At 30.7% G+C, this 16,607-nt stretch overlaps 5 protein-coding genes across 15 annotated transcripts; 2 read left to right on the top strand and 3 right to left on the bottom strand.

The window, feature by feature from the left end:
- Positions 1-61: 61 nt before the first annotated feature.
- Positions 62-5,370, bottom strand: Mei-9 (DNA repair endonuclease XPF mei-9). 3 transcript variants are annotated; one of them, XM_076777543.1, is made up of 18 exons: positions 4,662-5,370; positions 4,442-4,570; positions 4,186-4,357; positions 3,927-4,106; positions 3,660-3,840; positions 3,429-3,581; positions 3,234-3,347; positions 3,015-3,163; positions 2,781-2,935; positions 2,470-2,701; positions 2,183-2,351; positions 1,847-2,014; positions 1,628-1,765; positions 1,344-1,559; positions 977-1,150; positions 773-913; positions 506-694; positions 62-350 (listed from the first exon to the last, which is right to left on the bottom strand). In XM_076777543.1, the coding sequence occupies exons 3-18, from the start codon at positions 4,251-4,253 to the stop codon at positions 189-191; spliced, it is 2,589 nt and encodes an 862-aa protein (XP_076633658.1). In that variant the 5' UTR covers positions 4,254-4,357; positions 4,442-4,570; positions 4,662-5,370; the 3' UTR covers positions 62-188. The 3 variants fall into 3 exon arrangements, with proteins under 3 accessions (XP_076633658.1, XP_076633657.1, XP_076633659.1); XM_076777542.1 differs by having other exon boundaries at positions 4,442-4,956; positions 5,061-5,370; XM_076777544.1 differs by having other exon boundaries at positions 4,442-4,938; positions 5,061-5,370.
- Positions 5,371-5,824: 454 nt separating this feature from the next.
- Positions 5,825-8,280, top strand: Aurb (aurora kinase B). Of its 4 annotated transcripts, XM_076778206.1 has the most exons (8): positions 5,825-5,937; positions 6,199-6,256; positions 6,686-6,811; positions 6,894-7,085; positions 7,143-7,277; positions 7,351-7,509; positions 7,592-7,823; positions 7,908-8,280. In XM_076778206.1, exons 2-8 carry the CDS (start codon positions 6,204-6,206, stop codon positions 7,992-7,994), a joined length of 984 nt encoding a protein of 327 aa, XP_076634321.1. In that variant the 5' UTR covers positions 5,825-5,937; positions 6,199-6,203; the 3' UTR covers positions 7,995-8,280. The 4 variants fall into 4 exon arrangements, with proteins under 4 accessions (XP_076634321.1, XP_076634325.1, XP_076634323.1 ...); XM_076778210.1 differs by lacking the exon at positions 5,825-5,937 and having other exon boundaries at positions 6,209-6,256; positions 6,744-6,811; XM_076778208.1 differs by lacking the exons at positions 5,825-5,937; positions 6,199-6,256 and adding an exon at positions 6,389-6,545.
- A 253-nt stretch (positions 8,281-8,533) lies between these two features.
- Pus10 (Pseudouridine synthase 10) lies at positions 8,534-10,216 on the bottom strand. Its single transcript, XM_076778701.1, has 5 exons — positions 10,193-10,216; positions 9,701-10,008; positions 9,419-9,630; positions 9,228-9,353; positions 8,534-9,159 (listed from the first exon to the last, which is right to left on the bottom strand). The coding sequence occupies exons 1-5, from the start codon at positions 10,214-10,216 to the stop codon at positions 8,534-8,536; spliced, it is 1,296 nt and encodes a 431-aa protein (XP_076634816.1).
- Positions 10,217-10,222: 6 nt separating this feature from the next.
- Cog2 (conserved oligomeric Golgi complex subunit 2) lies at positions 10,223-16,505 on the bottom strand. 3 transcript variants are annotated; one of them, XM_076778200.1, is made up of 12 exons: positions 16,197-16,505; positions 15,886-16,113; positions 15,540-15,806; positions 15,164-15,465; positions 14,960-15,077; positions 14,578-14,900; positions 14,423-14,489; positions 14,167-14,347; positions 13,827-14,106; positions 13,538-13,718; positions 13,399-13,478; positions 10,223-10,297 (listed from the first exon to the last, which is right to left on the bottom strand). In XM_076778200.1, the coding sequence occupies exons 1-12, from the start codon at positions 16,266-16,268 to the stop codon at positions 10,294-10,296; spliced, it is 2,103 nt and encodes a 700-aa protein (XP_076634315.1). In that variant the 5' UTR covers positions 16,269-16,505; the 3' UTR covers positions 10,223-10,293. The 3 variants fall into 3 exon arrangements, with proteins under 3 accessions (XP_076634315.1, XP_076634313.1, XP_076634314.1); XM_076778198.1 differs by lacking the exon at positions 10,223-10,297 and adding an exon at positions 12,763-12,867; XM_076778199.1 differs by lacking the exon at positions 10,223-10,297 and adding an exon at positions 13,242-13,308.
- On the top strand, positions 10,800-12,665 carry Fsd (transmembrane protein fates-shifted). 4 transcript variants are annotated; one of them, XM_076778203.1, is made up of 9 exons: positions 10,800-10,822; positions 10,961-11,055; positions 11,139-11,219; positions 11,343-11,447; positions 11,513-11,584; positions 11,675-11,813; positions 11,892-12,093; positions 12,168-12,326; positions 12,399-12,665. In XM_076778203.1, the coding sequence occupies exons 1-9, from the start codon at positions 10,815-10,817 to the stop codon at positions 12,663-12,665; spliced, it is 1,128 nt and encodes a 375-aa protein (XP_076634318.1). In that variant the 5' UTR covers positions 10,800-10,814. The 4 variants fall into 4 exon arrangements, with proteins under 4 accessions (XP_076634318.1, XP_076634317.1, XP_076634320.1 ...); XM_076778202.1 differs by having other exon boundaries at positions 11,672-11,813; XM_076778205.1 differs by having other exon boundaries at positions 11,672-11,813; positions 12,478-12,617.
- Positions 16,506-16,607: the final 102 nt, after the last annotated feature.

The raw sequence follows: 16,607 nt of genomic DNA, 5'->3' as shown, positions 1-16,607 counted from the left end.
CGTTAGCATCTCAATAAGTTCTTTATTTTTATTATAAATTTTTATTTTCAAGTTGTATTAAATTTTAATAAATAAAAATGTATTTTATTCTCTACAAAAATCTTTATATACATATAATTGTTTCTATATCACACAGTGAACATGATTTCAAATTTTATATATAATTAAAGTATAATTCAATACAAACATCATTGCTTGATTTTAGTAAACAATTTTTTTTCACGACCTTTAACTGCAGTCTTTTTATTACCTATCTTTGATTTTTCTTCAGCCGGAGAGCTTTTCTCGTGAAACGCATTGTATAACATTCGTGCATCATTCTTATTTTCGATCATTTTTGTAAATTCCTCCTACAAAATATGTAAATTTAAAATTTTGTTTAAATGAACTAATTTCAGCGTTATACAAAAACCATGCAAAGTATTATTTCAAAACATGATGTGAACTAATCCTAGAAAGTTTGATATACTATTATATCTATATTTATAAATTATAAATTTAATACTTTTGTAAGCGTATTGAGATGATCTAATGATTGTCCTTTATTCAAAATTGTTTCCAAATTTTTGGTAGTAACTCCTGGTAATTTGGCAACTAAATCTTGAATGCGTGGATTGAATTTTTCCGCTGCCTGTTTATTTTCTTCGAATCCAATTTGAGCAGCTATAGTTGCATTCGGTTGATTACTTCCTTGCTACAAATTTTTATTGAAAATTAATAAAACGAATAGAATAACGATGAACTCCTGTTCGTTGTAATTTTATTTTATTACTTTTAATTCTTCAAACAATTGTGCTGTTGCATGAGGCCCGGGAGACCATACAAGTTTTAATCGAGGAAAATGTAAAGTCAATAACTGAAGTTTTGAAGTTATGAACATATTTTGTACATCTTTACTAGCGTAGTAATATCCCTGTAATTACAAAATTTAAAAATCTCAAATACTTTCTTTTCATAATACGGAAACAATATTTACCTGAAAGCAGAATGGTTTATTTTGATCAAACTCTATCAAAAGCATCGGTTTGTTATAATATCTTGTCATAGAAACAGCTTGATTGTATAATCTTCCACTATTTAAAGAACCAATTAAATCAGAAATACTTTTCCTTTCGACACAAATTTCTGGTGATAAAATGTAATCTCCAACCTATAAACAATATTAAATAAAGAAAATATACCATGAGCAGTGGTAGAACTTACAATTACTTTTTTTCATTGACGGGAAAAGAATTGTATAAACGTTTTTCTTTAATATCGACCATCTTCCGATAAATAAATATTAATGCCTATAAAAAACAAAGATAATGTATATATAATGAATCAAAAGTTTTCTTTTATACCTGCAACGTTACAGGTTCAATTGCCATGCCTCGTGTATATAGTATGGCAGGCAGTTCACTTCTAAATTCTCTTATGTCAACTATTACAGTGTTAGGAAGTTCAGGCTGAGTTGGTAATCCACCTTTACGTGTATTTTCTGTTGCGTCTGTATCTGTTTCCACTGCAAGACTCAAATAATCAGACTTTCCATCTTGGTCATCAGGAATGACCATGGTCTGAAAAGTAAAAATATACAATTAGGATACATATAAACATATATTAACTTATAGTATAGTAATATTACAGTTTTAGCATTGATTAATTTGTGAAATGCTTCTTTCTCTCGTCGTAGTGATGTAAGATATTCCTGTTCTTCTACAGAACCTCCATAAATTAAGAAATATACTTTCAAATCTATTGATGGATTATTATTTTGATAAATCTGAAAAGGTATACTTATTCAAATATCCATAACCGTATTTCGTTCATAAATTATCTAAATCTATTTAAATCCAATACATACTTCAATTTGCCGCACAGCCGAAATATCAGCTACATACATAACAATATTATTTGGCATATGTTCTGCAAAAGCGCGATGTAAAGACATTGGATCACCGTACTTTTTCAAAGATTGTATTATGATAACAGGCGCGTTTGTTGTTACATTAGTTAAATCTAATTCAGCCATCTATTAGAGGAACATAAGTCATATTACATTTTTTACACATTTATATTAAATCTGCATCAACCCTTTGACTACACTTATAAAGGTTCAACGCACACAGACAATTGTTTAATGAGTGTCTATAGACAGTCAAAAGATTAAATGGTACAATATAATATATGTAATTCTTACCTGTGAACAATCCTCAAATAATGTTTCATGTTTGTTATCATCTGTTGATGAATTAGATTGATTTTCTTCATTAACTTTTTGAGTTAATACGTAAGTATCTTGTTCGTTATCGTTCATATCATCCTCCTTACTTTTCTCATTAGATGATGATTCTTTTTCTATACTTTCGCTATTACAATGATTAAATAAAGTATAATTAATGATAAATATTAAAATACGCTTTATAATATATTAATTTCACGAATGAAAATTCGCTCGATAAATTTTGTTTCGCATTAATTACGTACTTTATTTTTTCTATTCCTTTGTGAGAAAGTTTCTTCATTGCCTCATGAAGTAAATATTCTTTAAAACCCTTAGTTAACAAATTTCTTAACTGATAACATATAATACGATCATGTACTAAAATGAGAATTTTTTCGCTATTTCCGTTATTTCCTTTTTTTTTATTTTGATGCTGTATTTCAAGCAATACTTCTGTTAAAGCCGTCCATTTTGGATTTTCTTCAGGTTTAAATTCTGTACATAATTACATTCAATTACGGGAAAGATAATGTAAATATTTTTTTATCATAAATTATATAAATAATAGGGTTACCATTTTTTTCATTGTAAACTCTATTCTTTCCATTTTTGAATAAGCTGTCTACAGAATCTAACATTAACCACCCACTATTTTTTACAGCATATTCCATAGTACGTAAGCGGTTTAACATCGCATAAAATGATACACAATCCTCATATGTTAAACATCTGCATATTTTTATACAAATAGTTTTGTTTTTGAAAACAAGTTACTCTTTTTAACTAATTAAGGAATATAAATACTTACGCGAGAAGAGCTCGTAACGTCTTTAAATCAGAGAGTAATTGTTTTGAAGTTGAACTAAGTTGATGCCAAATAGGATCTAACTGTGATTGCAATTGCTTGTGAAACTTTTTAGCTATTGCATTTTCAACGGTTAATTCGTCTAAATCTAACTGCAAAAATGAATTATAAATGAGATTTAATATTGTTTATATAATTTATTAGAAAAATTTGTATACCTACATATTTATTAAGTCTTTTCAATTCTTTTACCACATAGTTCATCACATCGAGTAAACAAGTTTGAATGTTCAACATTTTTGGTGTAATTTTTACATGTAATTCAATGACCTCTGCCTAGATAATAAAATTGTTTTGTGTAATTTTTAATATAAAGTGTATGTCACATCGTAATAAAATAATATAATGAAATGTTACCTTGTGCTTTGTCAAACTATCATTTACAAGTGTGTGAAAACGTGGCCATAAATACAATTGTTTGACAAATAAGGCTTTCATTATTCGTTCTACATGCATAAATCCAACAGTGAATGCTAATGCAGAGTTAGTAAATGCTTTTATAAAACCAGTCTATAAAAATTCATTGAATTAATAAAAACATTATCATTTTACATTATATACATACTAACCATTTTCTTTGATACATACTTTATTATTTTGTCTATATAAACGAAGAGCAAATGCTTCTTGATATGATCTTAAAATATTATGGGCTTTATATACAAGAATTCCAGTAACTAAATTTAATGGAACTCTATTTTTTAAAAGGTCTACTACAAGAATTCGACCTGATATAAATAACACTCCACCTTCTAGATACATTATTGCTCTATAATTATTTAATTAATAATTACAGGCTAAAATTGAAATAGAAAAATATTTATTTTAAATCTGGAAAAAAATATTAATTCCAACCTCTCATCGGAAGAGCATTCAAAAGTTACAACACGGGGCAGTTGTTTGACTCCATAAGTTTTTAAAATGTCAATGAAGTATTGTTCCTCATAATTTGTAGTCCCCAGGACTATAATTAGGTTTCCAGGGTCTGTGTAAGCTCTTAATATATTTGCAAATACAGTTTCTATTCCAAGTCCCCTAAAATAACAAGTAATATATGTATATGTATATATATATGCATCATATAAAACACAAAAACAAAATAATATGTAACTACTTTGCTGTAACAACCAAACCATCCTCATGGAGTATTTCCAAAAACATTTGATTCTCGTATTCCAACATGATTACTTGTAAGTTTAACTACTAAACATCATCAAACCTCTTGCAAGTTTATCAGTAATGTAATGCAATAATTTCTCCTTAAATACAAACACATAGGGTACCCACTAAAACAGAAATGATACTGTTGAATTAAAATAGTAAAGTAGTTTGTAGGTATAATGTTACAAATATTACAAAATTTATCTTACCAAAACGATAATAATAAAATTCATCTTCATAGTCAGTACAATTTAACATAATTAATATGCAACTACAAATTTATTTTGACTTAAACCCCATAAAATACCATTTGAGCAAAATGTAAAACAATTAACTTCCTTTAATATTATTAAAAAATAATATTGAATTAACGTATAATTGTAATAAGTTTATTACTTCAAGTTACTGCAAAAAATATTTAATTCTTACATTATTTTATATAACTTCTCACATTAATAAATATGCTCATATAATTTTTTAACTTCAATAGGATATAGAGTATGTTTTCATGTAAACGATTCAAAATTATCGATTAACTTAAAAAGTAAACAATGTTTGTCTTTACGAATTGCGAGCATGTGCTGCACACATTGTGACCAAATTTGGCATAATTGCATCAACGACGACACTAGTAACGACGAACTTCCTTAGCATCTAATGGAGACATGATCTATCGTGAGAGCGATGTTACGGGAGCTCGACTTTCCTGCTTGATTTTAAACAGCTAAAGTCAATAGCATACAATTTCAAATCTCGGCTTCGCAGGCATTTTTACGTTTTGACCTATATAGGCACATATTTTTGTCGTAATCGATTATTTGAACATACGTTGGTGAATATTTCCTGCTGCGTATCTCAGGGTCGTTAGTAATGGGTTGCATATATTTGTTACGTTTGTGAAAATTTTGGTGGATTATTTCCTGAAAACTCCAAGAATGACAAGATTCTTGAAAGGCTTCCATTCACGTTCTTTATCGATTTTCCGAAGTTGCGTGAAGTGCTGACCTCCCGCAACATGTAACTCGTGCGGTTAGAGGTGCCAGAAGTGCACAGAAGGTGCTCTCTCATACTATGTCAGATCACGCGTACGTGAGCTCGTAGAGCTACGGAATCTTCGAGCCCCTTTCTTGATTCTCTGAAGCTGCCCGAAGTAATTTCGGACCGCCTCGTGGGAGTCGAGACAGCCCAGCCGCCCAAGTTTCCGTGGAATAGTTCGTTACCTTCAACGCTAGATGGCGCTCATTTTTCGACCTCAAACCCTCTGGTGCTAAAACGCCCAAGTTTGTCGTGGAATAGTTCGTTACTTCCAACGCTAGATGGCGCTTATTTATCGACCTCAAGCCCTCTGATGCTAAAACGTCCAAGTTTGTCGTGGAATAATTCGTATCGTCCACGCTAGATGGAAATTTCGACAACCTTGGGCTTTTTAGCACCAGAGGGCATGAGGTTGATAAAAAACCGCCATCTATCGTTGAAAAGTACGAACTATTCCACGACAAACTTGGGCGTTTTAGCACCAGAGGGTTTGAGGTCGGAAAATAAGCGCCATCTATTGTTGAAAATGATAAACTATTCCACGACAAACTTGGGCGTTTTACCATCCGGATTTTCAAAGTGCTTGGAACATTTCCAAAATGCTGGCGGCCTTGCGAAGAGGTGGCATGTATCTTATAGCTAAGGGAATAATGAGGAAAGGAAAAGAAAGGTAAAAATGATGAGAACACATAGAATTCTTTAAAATTATATCATTTATTGCCATAGATTTACGTTATACAAAGCTTTAATATACATATGTACTAAACCTAGTGTGGCTCTCTTCGTTGGTGGAATTAATCCACGAGCACACGTATATATTTCGTGATCGTTCGGTGCAGAGAGTTTATGTATTTTTAACAATAAATTTTATTCAAAAACAATTACAACAATGAATAACAATGAATAACAATAAATAACCTTTGAATTCTAGTACACATGGTCACAAATGAATCTGAACTGGGAACTGAAGTTGTTTCGTTGTTTGTGCGGTAAGATATGTCAATTTTCCCCACCACTCCGTTAAGCGCTAGGGAAGTTCATTGTTACTAGTATCGCCGTCATTTGAATACTGCCTTAAACCCTCTATTGAAAACCGAATGTGATTTACATTAGCAGATGTCGCTTCAATCGTTAGATTATGTTTAAAGATTTGAATTAAAAATAATGTCAGTTAAAGTGTGGGAAATGAAGTATTGAAGTCCGTCGAATGTGTAATAACGACTAATTACTTGTTTACATTTTAAAAGTTACTCAGCGTAAGACAACTATAATTCTAAGGTATTTTAAAGTACGTGAAGCATATTATACATAAAACGAGGTTCTCTTACATTTGTGTAAATGAGAAATATAAGACATGTGTAAATACATATAAAGCAAAATATACAGTAGACTGGTTACTAAAAAAGAAAATTTTTTAGGGTGCAATTAACTATGATGCAAAATGAAACATTTAAACTTTCTTCCAATGTTCCACAGGAATATAAGGATATTGTGTTTAATACTTTGTGTAAAATGGAAGATCACATTGCAGCTAGAGGTTCAAGGTACATGGAACTTATCGTTTTCATTATTATAGAAACTGCTGAATATTCTACTACATTATTAAAAAATAATAACATTTTGTAGATATCAATGGAGCCTAGATGATTTTGAAATTGGTGCACCTTTGGGTCGTGGTAAATTTGGCCGGGTATACTTGGCAAGGGAGAAAACCACACAGTATATGGTTGCTTTGAAAACTTTGTATAAAGTGGAGTTAGTAAAGGGACGTGTGGAAAAGCAAGCAATGCGTGAAATTGAAATTCAAACACATTTAAAGTAACTATATTTGTTTGTTTTAGTTTTGTTCCAATATACATAATATATTATTTTCAGGCATCCCCATATTCTTCAAATGCTGACATACTTCCATGACCACAAACGTATTTATCTTGTATTAGAATTTGCAGCTGGAGGAGAATTGTATAAAGAATTAAAACGTCAACCTTATGAGAGATTCAATGAACATTTGTACGTTCTCCCAGAATAATTTATAATCTAATGAACATATTCGTTTTTAATAAACTATTGTTTTGTTTATTAGGTCTGCAAAATATACTTACCAAGTTGCGGACGCGTTAGAATATTGCCATAGCAATAATGTGATTCACAGAGATATAAAACCAGAAAATTTGTTACTTACATCTACCGGTGATATAAAATTAGCAGATTTCGGCTGGTCTGTTCATGCGCCATCGTCCAAGTGAGTATATTAAAAATTACTTTATTTAATAGGCTCAGAAAAGACATAAAAGAAACACTATTAAGAATATACATGACTACAGGAGAAATACATTGTGCGGAACACTGGATTATTTACCACCAGAAATGGTAACAGGTCAAACCTATGATATATATGTTGATCATTGGTGTTTGGGTATTCTTTGTTACGAATTCTTGGTTGGTTCACCACCTTTTCTTAGCGACTCGCAACAAGAAACATATTTAAAAATAAAAACTATAAATATTAAATGGCCAGAACAGATTACACCTGGAGCAAGAGATCTTATATCAAAGGTAATTTTTTCTTGTACCTACGTTACTTCTGTTTTTAATGCATTTTTTTGTTCGTGTAAATCATAATATATATTTTAATTGCAGTTAATTAAACGAAAAAGTTCAGAAAGAATTTCTATGGCTGCTGTTAAGAAACATTATTGGATATTGAAATACAAGGAAGTACATTGATAGAAAATATTTAGTTTCATTGAGATAACTGTTAATTGTAAAATTTTTAGACGAAAAATATTTTATAAATATCATATTTTACACAACTAATTTTTTCATTTCTGTAATTGAATTTATTGGAAATAAAATGGTGGAATAAAAAACAATTTGATCGATATTACTTTTAACTAAGCTTTAATATTATTTGAAACACTTGGAAGGCACGTCTGCATAGTTTGAATGAAACATCCAGATTGAAAAGGTCAGTGACGAAAAATTCGTCCCGTACCCTCAGACCCAATCGGTTTTATACTTTGTCTAAACAAGCCAAGGAAAGGCCACAGCTGCACCCTTTTGACTTGTATCTCAGAACGCGAAACGCAACACACGCGTCGATGGTTTTTGTCAAGAAAAGAAAACTTTCTCTTTTAGAAGAGACAAACCAACAGAATTTAAGACTTAATTGGGCTGAAAATATATTTTAATAAATTTCAACAAGTATACTTAATTTACATTCTTTATAATTACATACAACAATATTCAATATATTGAAACAACTGTTATGGCCAATTTAAATTAATACCTGTCACATCCAATGCGACAATGTCAACGTCGGCATTAAGAATGTCACATAAACTTGGCTTGGTCCGTCCAAAATCGCCGTGCACAAATTCTTTCACGTACGTTCCAGCTTGTGTTTTAATATCTAATACAAAAAACACACTGGCGTCTTCGTTTGTGGTGTTTAATAATGTCTTTAACTCTTGAGGCTTTGCCCAGCGAGCTCTCATTTCATATATTAAACGTATTCTCGGACTAAGAGGTCGTCTATGTAAGACTCTAACTGGTGTCTTTTGTACTATCTTTACTAGTTTTAGATTATTCAATTTTTCAAGGGGTACAACGTCCTTGGGAATATTACGACAGATGCAAAGTGCTCGATAAAATTTTGTTTTAACATTTTCACCTTCCTTTAGTGTTTTCAAATCAAGTCTAGATAAAACTTTTAAATTTGATGCGATTTGTACTTGTTGGGAAGAGTGATTAATTTTATGGACTAGATCTGATAATGCCTTTTCCGTTATTCTAGAAATTCGAGGATTTATTAATTCAACCGCGAATGGTCTTCCAGAGTGTATATTTCTAACGTCCACATCTTCGCGTCCAGACGATAAAAATTTAATAGCTGCATGTACATAAAACCAAAATTATATTTTAAACGAAATTGTTTCTTGCATTAAATACTTAACTTACATTGAGCTCCTATAGCTTCAGCAATAGGATTGCACAGTATATCTTGAACAGATGTTTGCATCTTTTTTTCACCATTTATAAACCATGGTGTCTGACTAAGTTCTCTGGATAGTTTGTTGTATCGACCTAAATTTATAATATGGGATATATATAATTTATATTATCTTTATATTTCCAATATGATACATTACCTCCTACAAATATACTTGAATGCGAACACACAATATTTTCTACATCAGCGCTTGCAGTTGTTTCAAACGAGAAATCCTTAAAATATTGAGTAAATTCTTCATCTGTTATATTGGTCATTAAAGTTTCTATACATTTTTTACTAAATCTAGTATCATTAAACTTTCTTTTTCGTTTGTTTACCACATTTTTTGTCCCTTTATACTTGCTTAATCTACAGCAAAAAGAAATGCCATTAATAGTGCTGTCTATTTTAAATGAAAACACAAATGTTTTTGACTCACAAGACTTCACATTCTTTCTCATTATATTTATATGTTAAGATGATTTCAATGAGGAAAGCAGAAGGTGTTGTTACATCCACTTTCTTTTTAATAGCCTGTTCTACTTTAGGGATAACTACTAATTTCCAAATATCTTTAATACTTTGTATTTTTGCTTTGAGGCTGATCAATGTATTTTCTGAAAGACCAAGTTCAAGGCTGCACTGCATGTGTAATAAGCGTTCTCTAAGGCTCACACATGTAGGTATTGTTAATGCAGATATAAATGTCTCGCTGTCATAATTTTGTTTTTCCACTTCTGTTTGAATCTATTTATAAAATTATTACAAACTTATACTTTTGCAATAAAAGTATAACACACTGTATAAATATAAGATTTGCTAATTTTTGAAACAATATATTGCAATGATAAAAATGATATTTGAAACTTGATCAGTGTGTTATCTTATTGTCATGGTGTATATATGCTACACATCAAACATTTTAACTTACTTTTTGAATAACCGATTCTTGCATTCGTTTTTGAAGAATCCCCAAGCAAGCTGGACAAGGCTTTTCATCGCTAGAAGAAGTATTTTCCGCAGCAATATATCCTAACTGTGGAAATTATATTTTGTCACAAAAATAAAAATAAAAAAAAATCATAATTGTAACTTACACTATTTACAAATTTAAAAGGATTCTGAAAACACTCTGGTGAATGCCAACCAATGAAACGAAAACAACATCTTAAGCAATAATTTCGTTGCTGCAAAAAACCAAAGATGCGTTTCTCTTCTTCAGCGGAAAGACTCATTTGGATGTGAAATTCTACAATACATTTTAATATTCAACATGAATTAAATTGCTCTATAAAATAATATCATTTCCTTCTTTCGTAACATTCAAAAAATACAAAGTTTATGTTAACCTACCAACTCAAACGCATGTGCTCTAAAATAATCGACTATATTTGAAAAATTGACATGTCTTATCAATGCAACATACTTCAAGCCAATCAGTACAAATTTACGTAATTTTATCTCGTTCTTTCAGTTATCAACAGTGTCTATCAATGTTGAAAAGACAGAAAATGCAACCCGGCACAATGTGAATCACGTTGTATGCAATACTTATGCCTAGGTACGCGATATTGCGAATGTGTTATCGACTGCAAAGCAGAATGACGAGTGGTTAACAGTGTGGCGGCCTATTTGTAGTGTAAATATTTGTAAATTTTATGTTTTATTTTGTTGTAACAAGTACCTGATGAATTCTTAGATATAATAACGTAACGCGCAACGACATGCCGATATTACGAAAAAAATCAAGCAGAAAGACAAACACGGAGAACGAAAATAGCAGTTTGATTAGAGGTTAATTGTCATTTTACAATCATGATATCACCTAAAAATAGTACATTTCTCGAATAATGATATGTTTTATATTTCTACGACAGATGTTACCATCGACGATTTTGCAAATACGTCGCGAACTCATGCAAGGTTCAAAAAGGCTGCAATGAATGTCTCTTCCGAAGGTTATTTCTTCTTTCTTTTATCAACACATTTCAATAGATCTTGCGCTGCGTGACATTCATTCGACAAAATACATTTATTTCACCTCTGTATTTTTTGAGGAATCATTTTTATTTATTTTACAGTGAAGCTGAAAGGCACAACGCAAAACGAAGAGCTGTTAAATAAAATGAATGAAAATTATGCAGTTGATCTGTTTGATATGGATAAATCTAAGAAGAACAGCAAAGGTAGATTATTTTGAAAATATTTTTTATTTTCGTTTTTTTCCTCAAATTTTTCTGAAATTGTGTAGATGTGCTAATAAATGAAAGAAGAAATAGGAAATCAAGAATATCTGAGGCACATACAGAAGAAGAAACAGAAGGTAAGACATAGATGAAATGAAACTTATAAAATTGAGATTAGTGAAATTATAACAATAAAAATTGGATTATATTTTTAAAACATTTAGTAGGTATAGACTATCCATTGGATGTGTGGTTTATTATATCTGAATATATTAATCCAGAGGCAGTAGGAAAGTTTGCTCGAATATGTAGAAGTTCTTATTATGTCACAACAACAGGCAAATTTTGGTTTCATTTATATAAGTCGTAAGTTATCATTTTATATAAATAATATTTATCTTCTTGCATATTAGTACGATAATAATAAAGAAAACGTGATTACAGTTATTATAGGTTTATACCTGGTTTACCCGAACGTCTTCAACCGCATTGCATGGTTCACATGCATGGATTACGTGCTTGTGTTATCAGAACATTACATTACACTTATTTTGTGTTGAACAGAAAAGTTAATGATGCATTCTACTTGCAACAAGATGAGCCACATTCCCTTGTAAAAAGAAAATGTTGTAGCATGTGGCACAAAGTAAGCAATATAAAAGCATGAATGATAATATCTTACACTAAAATCAATCATTTAAATATTGCGATTTCTGTTAGGAAGGAAAATTGCGATGGTATTTTTATTTCAAATTAAAACAAGTACCAAACTCTAGTAGAAACACATTAAAAGAAAAACCTAAGGGTAAAACAACAGATTTTCTTGAAATATTGGAAGATGTAACTGCAAATCCAGAAGAGGATTGTAAAGTACTTAGGGTATTTATCATTTTATAAGACAGAGTATATTACTATGAAATGTCATTGTTTATATTGTTGTGAAATTTATAGGTAATTTGTTTAAAATACAGTATGTTGCCACTGGTAATTGGCTTAATTTTACAATCAGTGACAATGACTTTGATGCCAGGTTTCAAGGAACATCGATTACAACTTGGTTTTGGAACATCAAATATTGCCAGCTCGTTAACGAATCAAGTGATTTTAAATAGTGTTGTTAATTGCCAAGTTTTAGATTGGTGGCACCCACTTTATCCTCATGAAGACACGATTACTACTATCGAATTACCACAAAGTGATTTTTGGGATCAGGACTAACATGTAAAAGAATTCCATATTTTACCAATGCGCAAATAAAATGTAAGCGCAACTTGTATAATATAAATATACGTATGTAAATAATACATTAATTTAACCGTTAACACGTTCGTTGCCAAGTCTACATATACTATAGACGTTCTATTGACTATTTTGATTTCCGTCTGAGGTCTATGTCAGATGAGTATTTTCGTCGGTATCTCTGAATACCGTTAGCGGGTCTAAAATCGTAAATCTTAAACAGGAGAATTTCGATGATTTATTAAAAAGCAATGGGAAAATAAACTATCGAGATTTTTTGTTTGAGACACAGTTTAGGATCCTTATCCGACATGGCCTTAAATTCTACACTTACCATTTCAACGTTATTTGAATTTCTCACCAAGTATCACTTCATTCTCTGTTCGTTTAATTTATGGACAAAAACAAAACTTTAAAAATTTGAAAAACAGCACGACATATAGAAAAGAGACTCGACGAAGGCGCAGTAGTAAACATATTAAGTAAATTTTTATTTCGATACTTGATCGTTGAAATTGCATAAAATCGCCAAAAATATTGAACATTAGACATACGTAAAATATGTTAATTTTTTTATTATGGATATTATATAAAAAGTATTGTCATTAAACCTTATGTACACCTAGAAACAATAAATAGGTAATCTCGAAGAAGAAGAAGAAATGTTTTCGCTTCTTTGAAAATAAAAGGGAGCAATTGAAAAGAACATTACCTCCTTGTTGATGTTTCAGCAGCATGTAATAGTTCTTCTATATAGCGGACATTTGAAGTTGAAATCTCGATTTCACTAATCTGAAACATGTAACAAATTTTATGTAAGAGAAAATAAACGATTTGATAATAAACTTTACCATGTTCACATAAGCTTGTACATCAACTTGCAGTTGAATGCGTATTTTTTCATCGTCGCTAATTCCTTGAACTTCAGAAGAAAAGGAACCCGTGGATTTGTCACGTATTTTTTTCAATCTCCTTAAACTCTCCTCAGTTTTTTGTACCGAAGTCAATACGTCTGTCACGGAAGCTAGATAACTAATAATAATATATACAAAATATAAATTTATTATAAAATAACAATGAAAATATTAACAAATACAAATAGTTTCTGTTACGACTCTTTACTGTTTTTTTTTTTCTTACTGTTCAGTCAGTGAAGAGAAAGCTAATTCCAACCAGCAATTAACATTATCTGGTATAACTTTCTTGTAATTTGAATGAAAGTTAATAAGGAAAGCAAGCGCATTCTTGACATAGGCGCATGGTTTTGTTGGTACGTCTCTCTTCGTTCGTCTAAATAATCTTGGAATGTCACTGACTTGTTTTAAATGAGTTACACATTGTCTCAAAAGTTCATTCACAATTTCTTCAGAGACCCATGGCAAAAGTGTTCTTAAATTTTCTGTAGTTTCGTCGAGAGAATCTACGGAAAAACGAACAAATAAGTTTAAACAATGATAATACTAATATCTAATGTTCTTACCTTCTAATAATTTTAATACTCTTGGAGTTTGTTGTTTAAGTTTCTTTCGAGCAGTTTCCAGAAGGAAAGGAAGCATTTTTATAATTTTCTCTATATCCTTATATAAACATACTAAGAAATTAAGTTTTGTGGAATGTTCTGCTTTGCTCAAATTACCGACATCACTTTCCATCGACCATACCTTTGCATAAAACATGTAGTTAGAATCTATTATTTGAATATAATACATAATTTGAAAAAGATTTCATATTAATACTTCTTTGAGCGCTGTTTGAGACCACGTTTGATATCTGGCACATATCTGGAGACCAAATTTCCAGAACCTAAAGATATAAGTTGGTAGTGATAATTTATGATATTTTACTATTTCTTTTTAAAGTTACTGTTTTCATCATTAATTTTAATGCTTACTGATGAAAGAGCTGATAAAGGTATATATCATCAGCCCAAATTCTTTGCAGATTGTTCCACACAACGTGCGTTGCATGAAGAGAAAATTCATTTTGAGTAAGAGAATCCAAAGTTTCTTTTATGGATGTTGGCGATATCGGTTTTGTTAAAGTCGACTCAACGACACTAGCTATTTCTTGAAATCGTATTTGAAAATATACTGGTAAATTCCATTTCTTTAGAAAGTTCTTATACTGTTTGTTCTCTTTCAATGCAATCAAAGAATCAGGCGTGACACATTCAGTTTCTAATTTTTCTAAAAACTCCAAAGTCGCTACGTATCTCTGAAATGATGAAACATTACAAAATAATTCTTTTTATTTGCTTCTTTTTATTTATTTACCGAGTGAAATAATATTGGATCTCCTGGAGCAAAAATACATTTTATGTATTGCTCAATTTTCTCTTCCACATCGATCCAAAAACTGTTTACTAAGAAATTAAAACCATTTACAGAAAGTCTAAAACAAAGATTAAATAGGATTTACATATAATAATCCATAAAATTTAATTTTATACGAGATATTCAAGAAAATGAAATCTATACCTATTAGGATGTAGTGTAATACATAAAAGTTGTTTGAGTTCTACACTCAAAATATTTAACAATCTATTATAGATACTCTGCAGACCAAGTAAGTCAATTTGCATATTTTCAACATTGATCACGTTGTGGACCAATGGACCAACAACTTCTTTTCGTACTAAATTCTCTGCATTCCTTATTTTGTCAAGTATAACATAAATTCTCAAACAACGAATTAACAGAGCTGAATTTTTTTCTTGTATACATGCTAAGAAAAATTCATTAAGATGCATCATGTAAGATTGCTCAAGTTGATCGCCTTCCTATTGTAAAATTATTTTTCTTTTAATAACAATGGAAACAAATTAACTATTTAGTTTATTACACATGTGCATACCTTCTTTTTATCATTCATAATATCTAATTTACACCTGGACATGTGAAACTGTAACAGATTAAGTTCTGCAGCAGCTTGTTCTAAAATATCTATTTTAGTGGGGCTTTCAAGGAATGCATTTAGAGATAACACAGATGATAGCTTATTCAATGATTTATAAATATGTTGCAAACTAAACAGACTCTGTTTGTATTCTCTGATTTTTTTCTTCTCATTTATATTATTAGAAACTGCGGCAATCTCGTCGTCTAACGTCTGCCGTACTTGCTGCCATAAAAGAGATGAAATACAGTTAAAGCATTATGCATAGATATTTAGCTATCTAAGAGTCTCTTCTTTAATTTACCATTACTTCTTCTCTTAATTGACCTAATGGTGTTTGCAGGTCATTGATAGCTGTGTCTAGGCCAATCAAATTACTTGACAAGTTTACAAAATCTATGTAATCTCTGTTGATCAAATCAATCATGGCAGATCTCAATAATTTTAAATATATTCCCAAATCATCTCGCATTGTTTCCAATTTTGAACTTTTTCTGTGCTCTTGGAGGAAGGTATCAACATTGAAATTTTTCTGAAAATCACAAACCATCAAATTCTCAAAAACTTTTTATGTGCTATTTCTATAGTTTGATGCTTATAACAATAGCAATCTACCTGAATGAATTCAAGTTCCATGAAACATAACTCTTTTGGAGCTTTAGGTAAATTAATATTTTCTTTCGACATGGTGGGGAAATTTTTATATACAAATGTCACTTCTTCGTCGCATTAACTCTTAGCTTCTTGTTTGCAAACAGATTTATATAAACTAATACATTCGCAACTTTTTATTCGAAGAATTCGATACAGTGTGGTCAGATTTGGCATAATTGGGTGCATCGACGGTAACACTAGACATGCTGAACATGATCTACCGCATGTCTTCGTTAGACGCTAAGGAAGTTCGTCGTTACTAGTGTCGTCGTTGATGCACTTAATTATGCCAAATCTAGCTACACTGATTCGATGCCTGTAATAAGAATGAAAGTCATAAAACATTCATATTTTACGTTCATGAATCGGAAA

The sequence above is a fragment of the Colletes latitarsis genome, chromosome 11 (genome assembly GCF_051014445.1).
Source record: "Colletes latitarsis isolate SP2378_abdomen chromosome 11, iyColLati1, whole genome shotgun sequence".
NCBI classification, from domain to species: Eukaryota; Metazoa; Arthropoda; class Insecta; order Hymenoptera; family Colletidae; genus Colletes; species Colletes latitarsis.
This window is presented reverse-complemented; position numbering and strand designations above follow the sequence as displayed.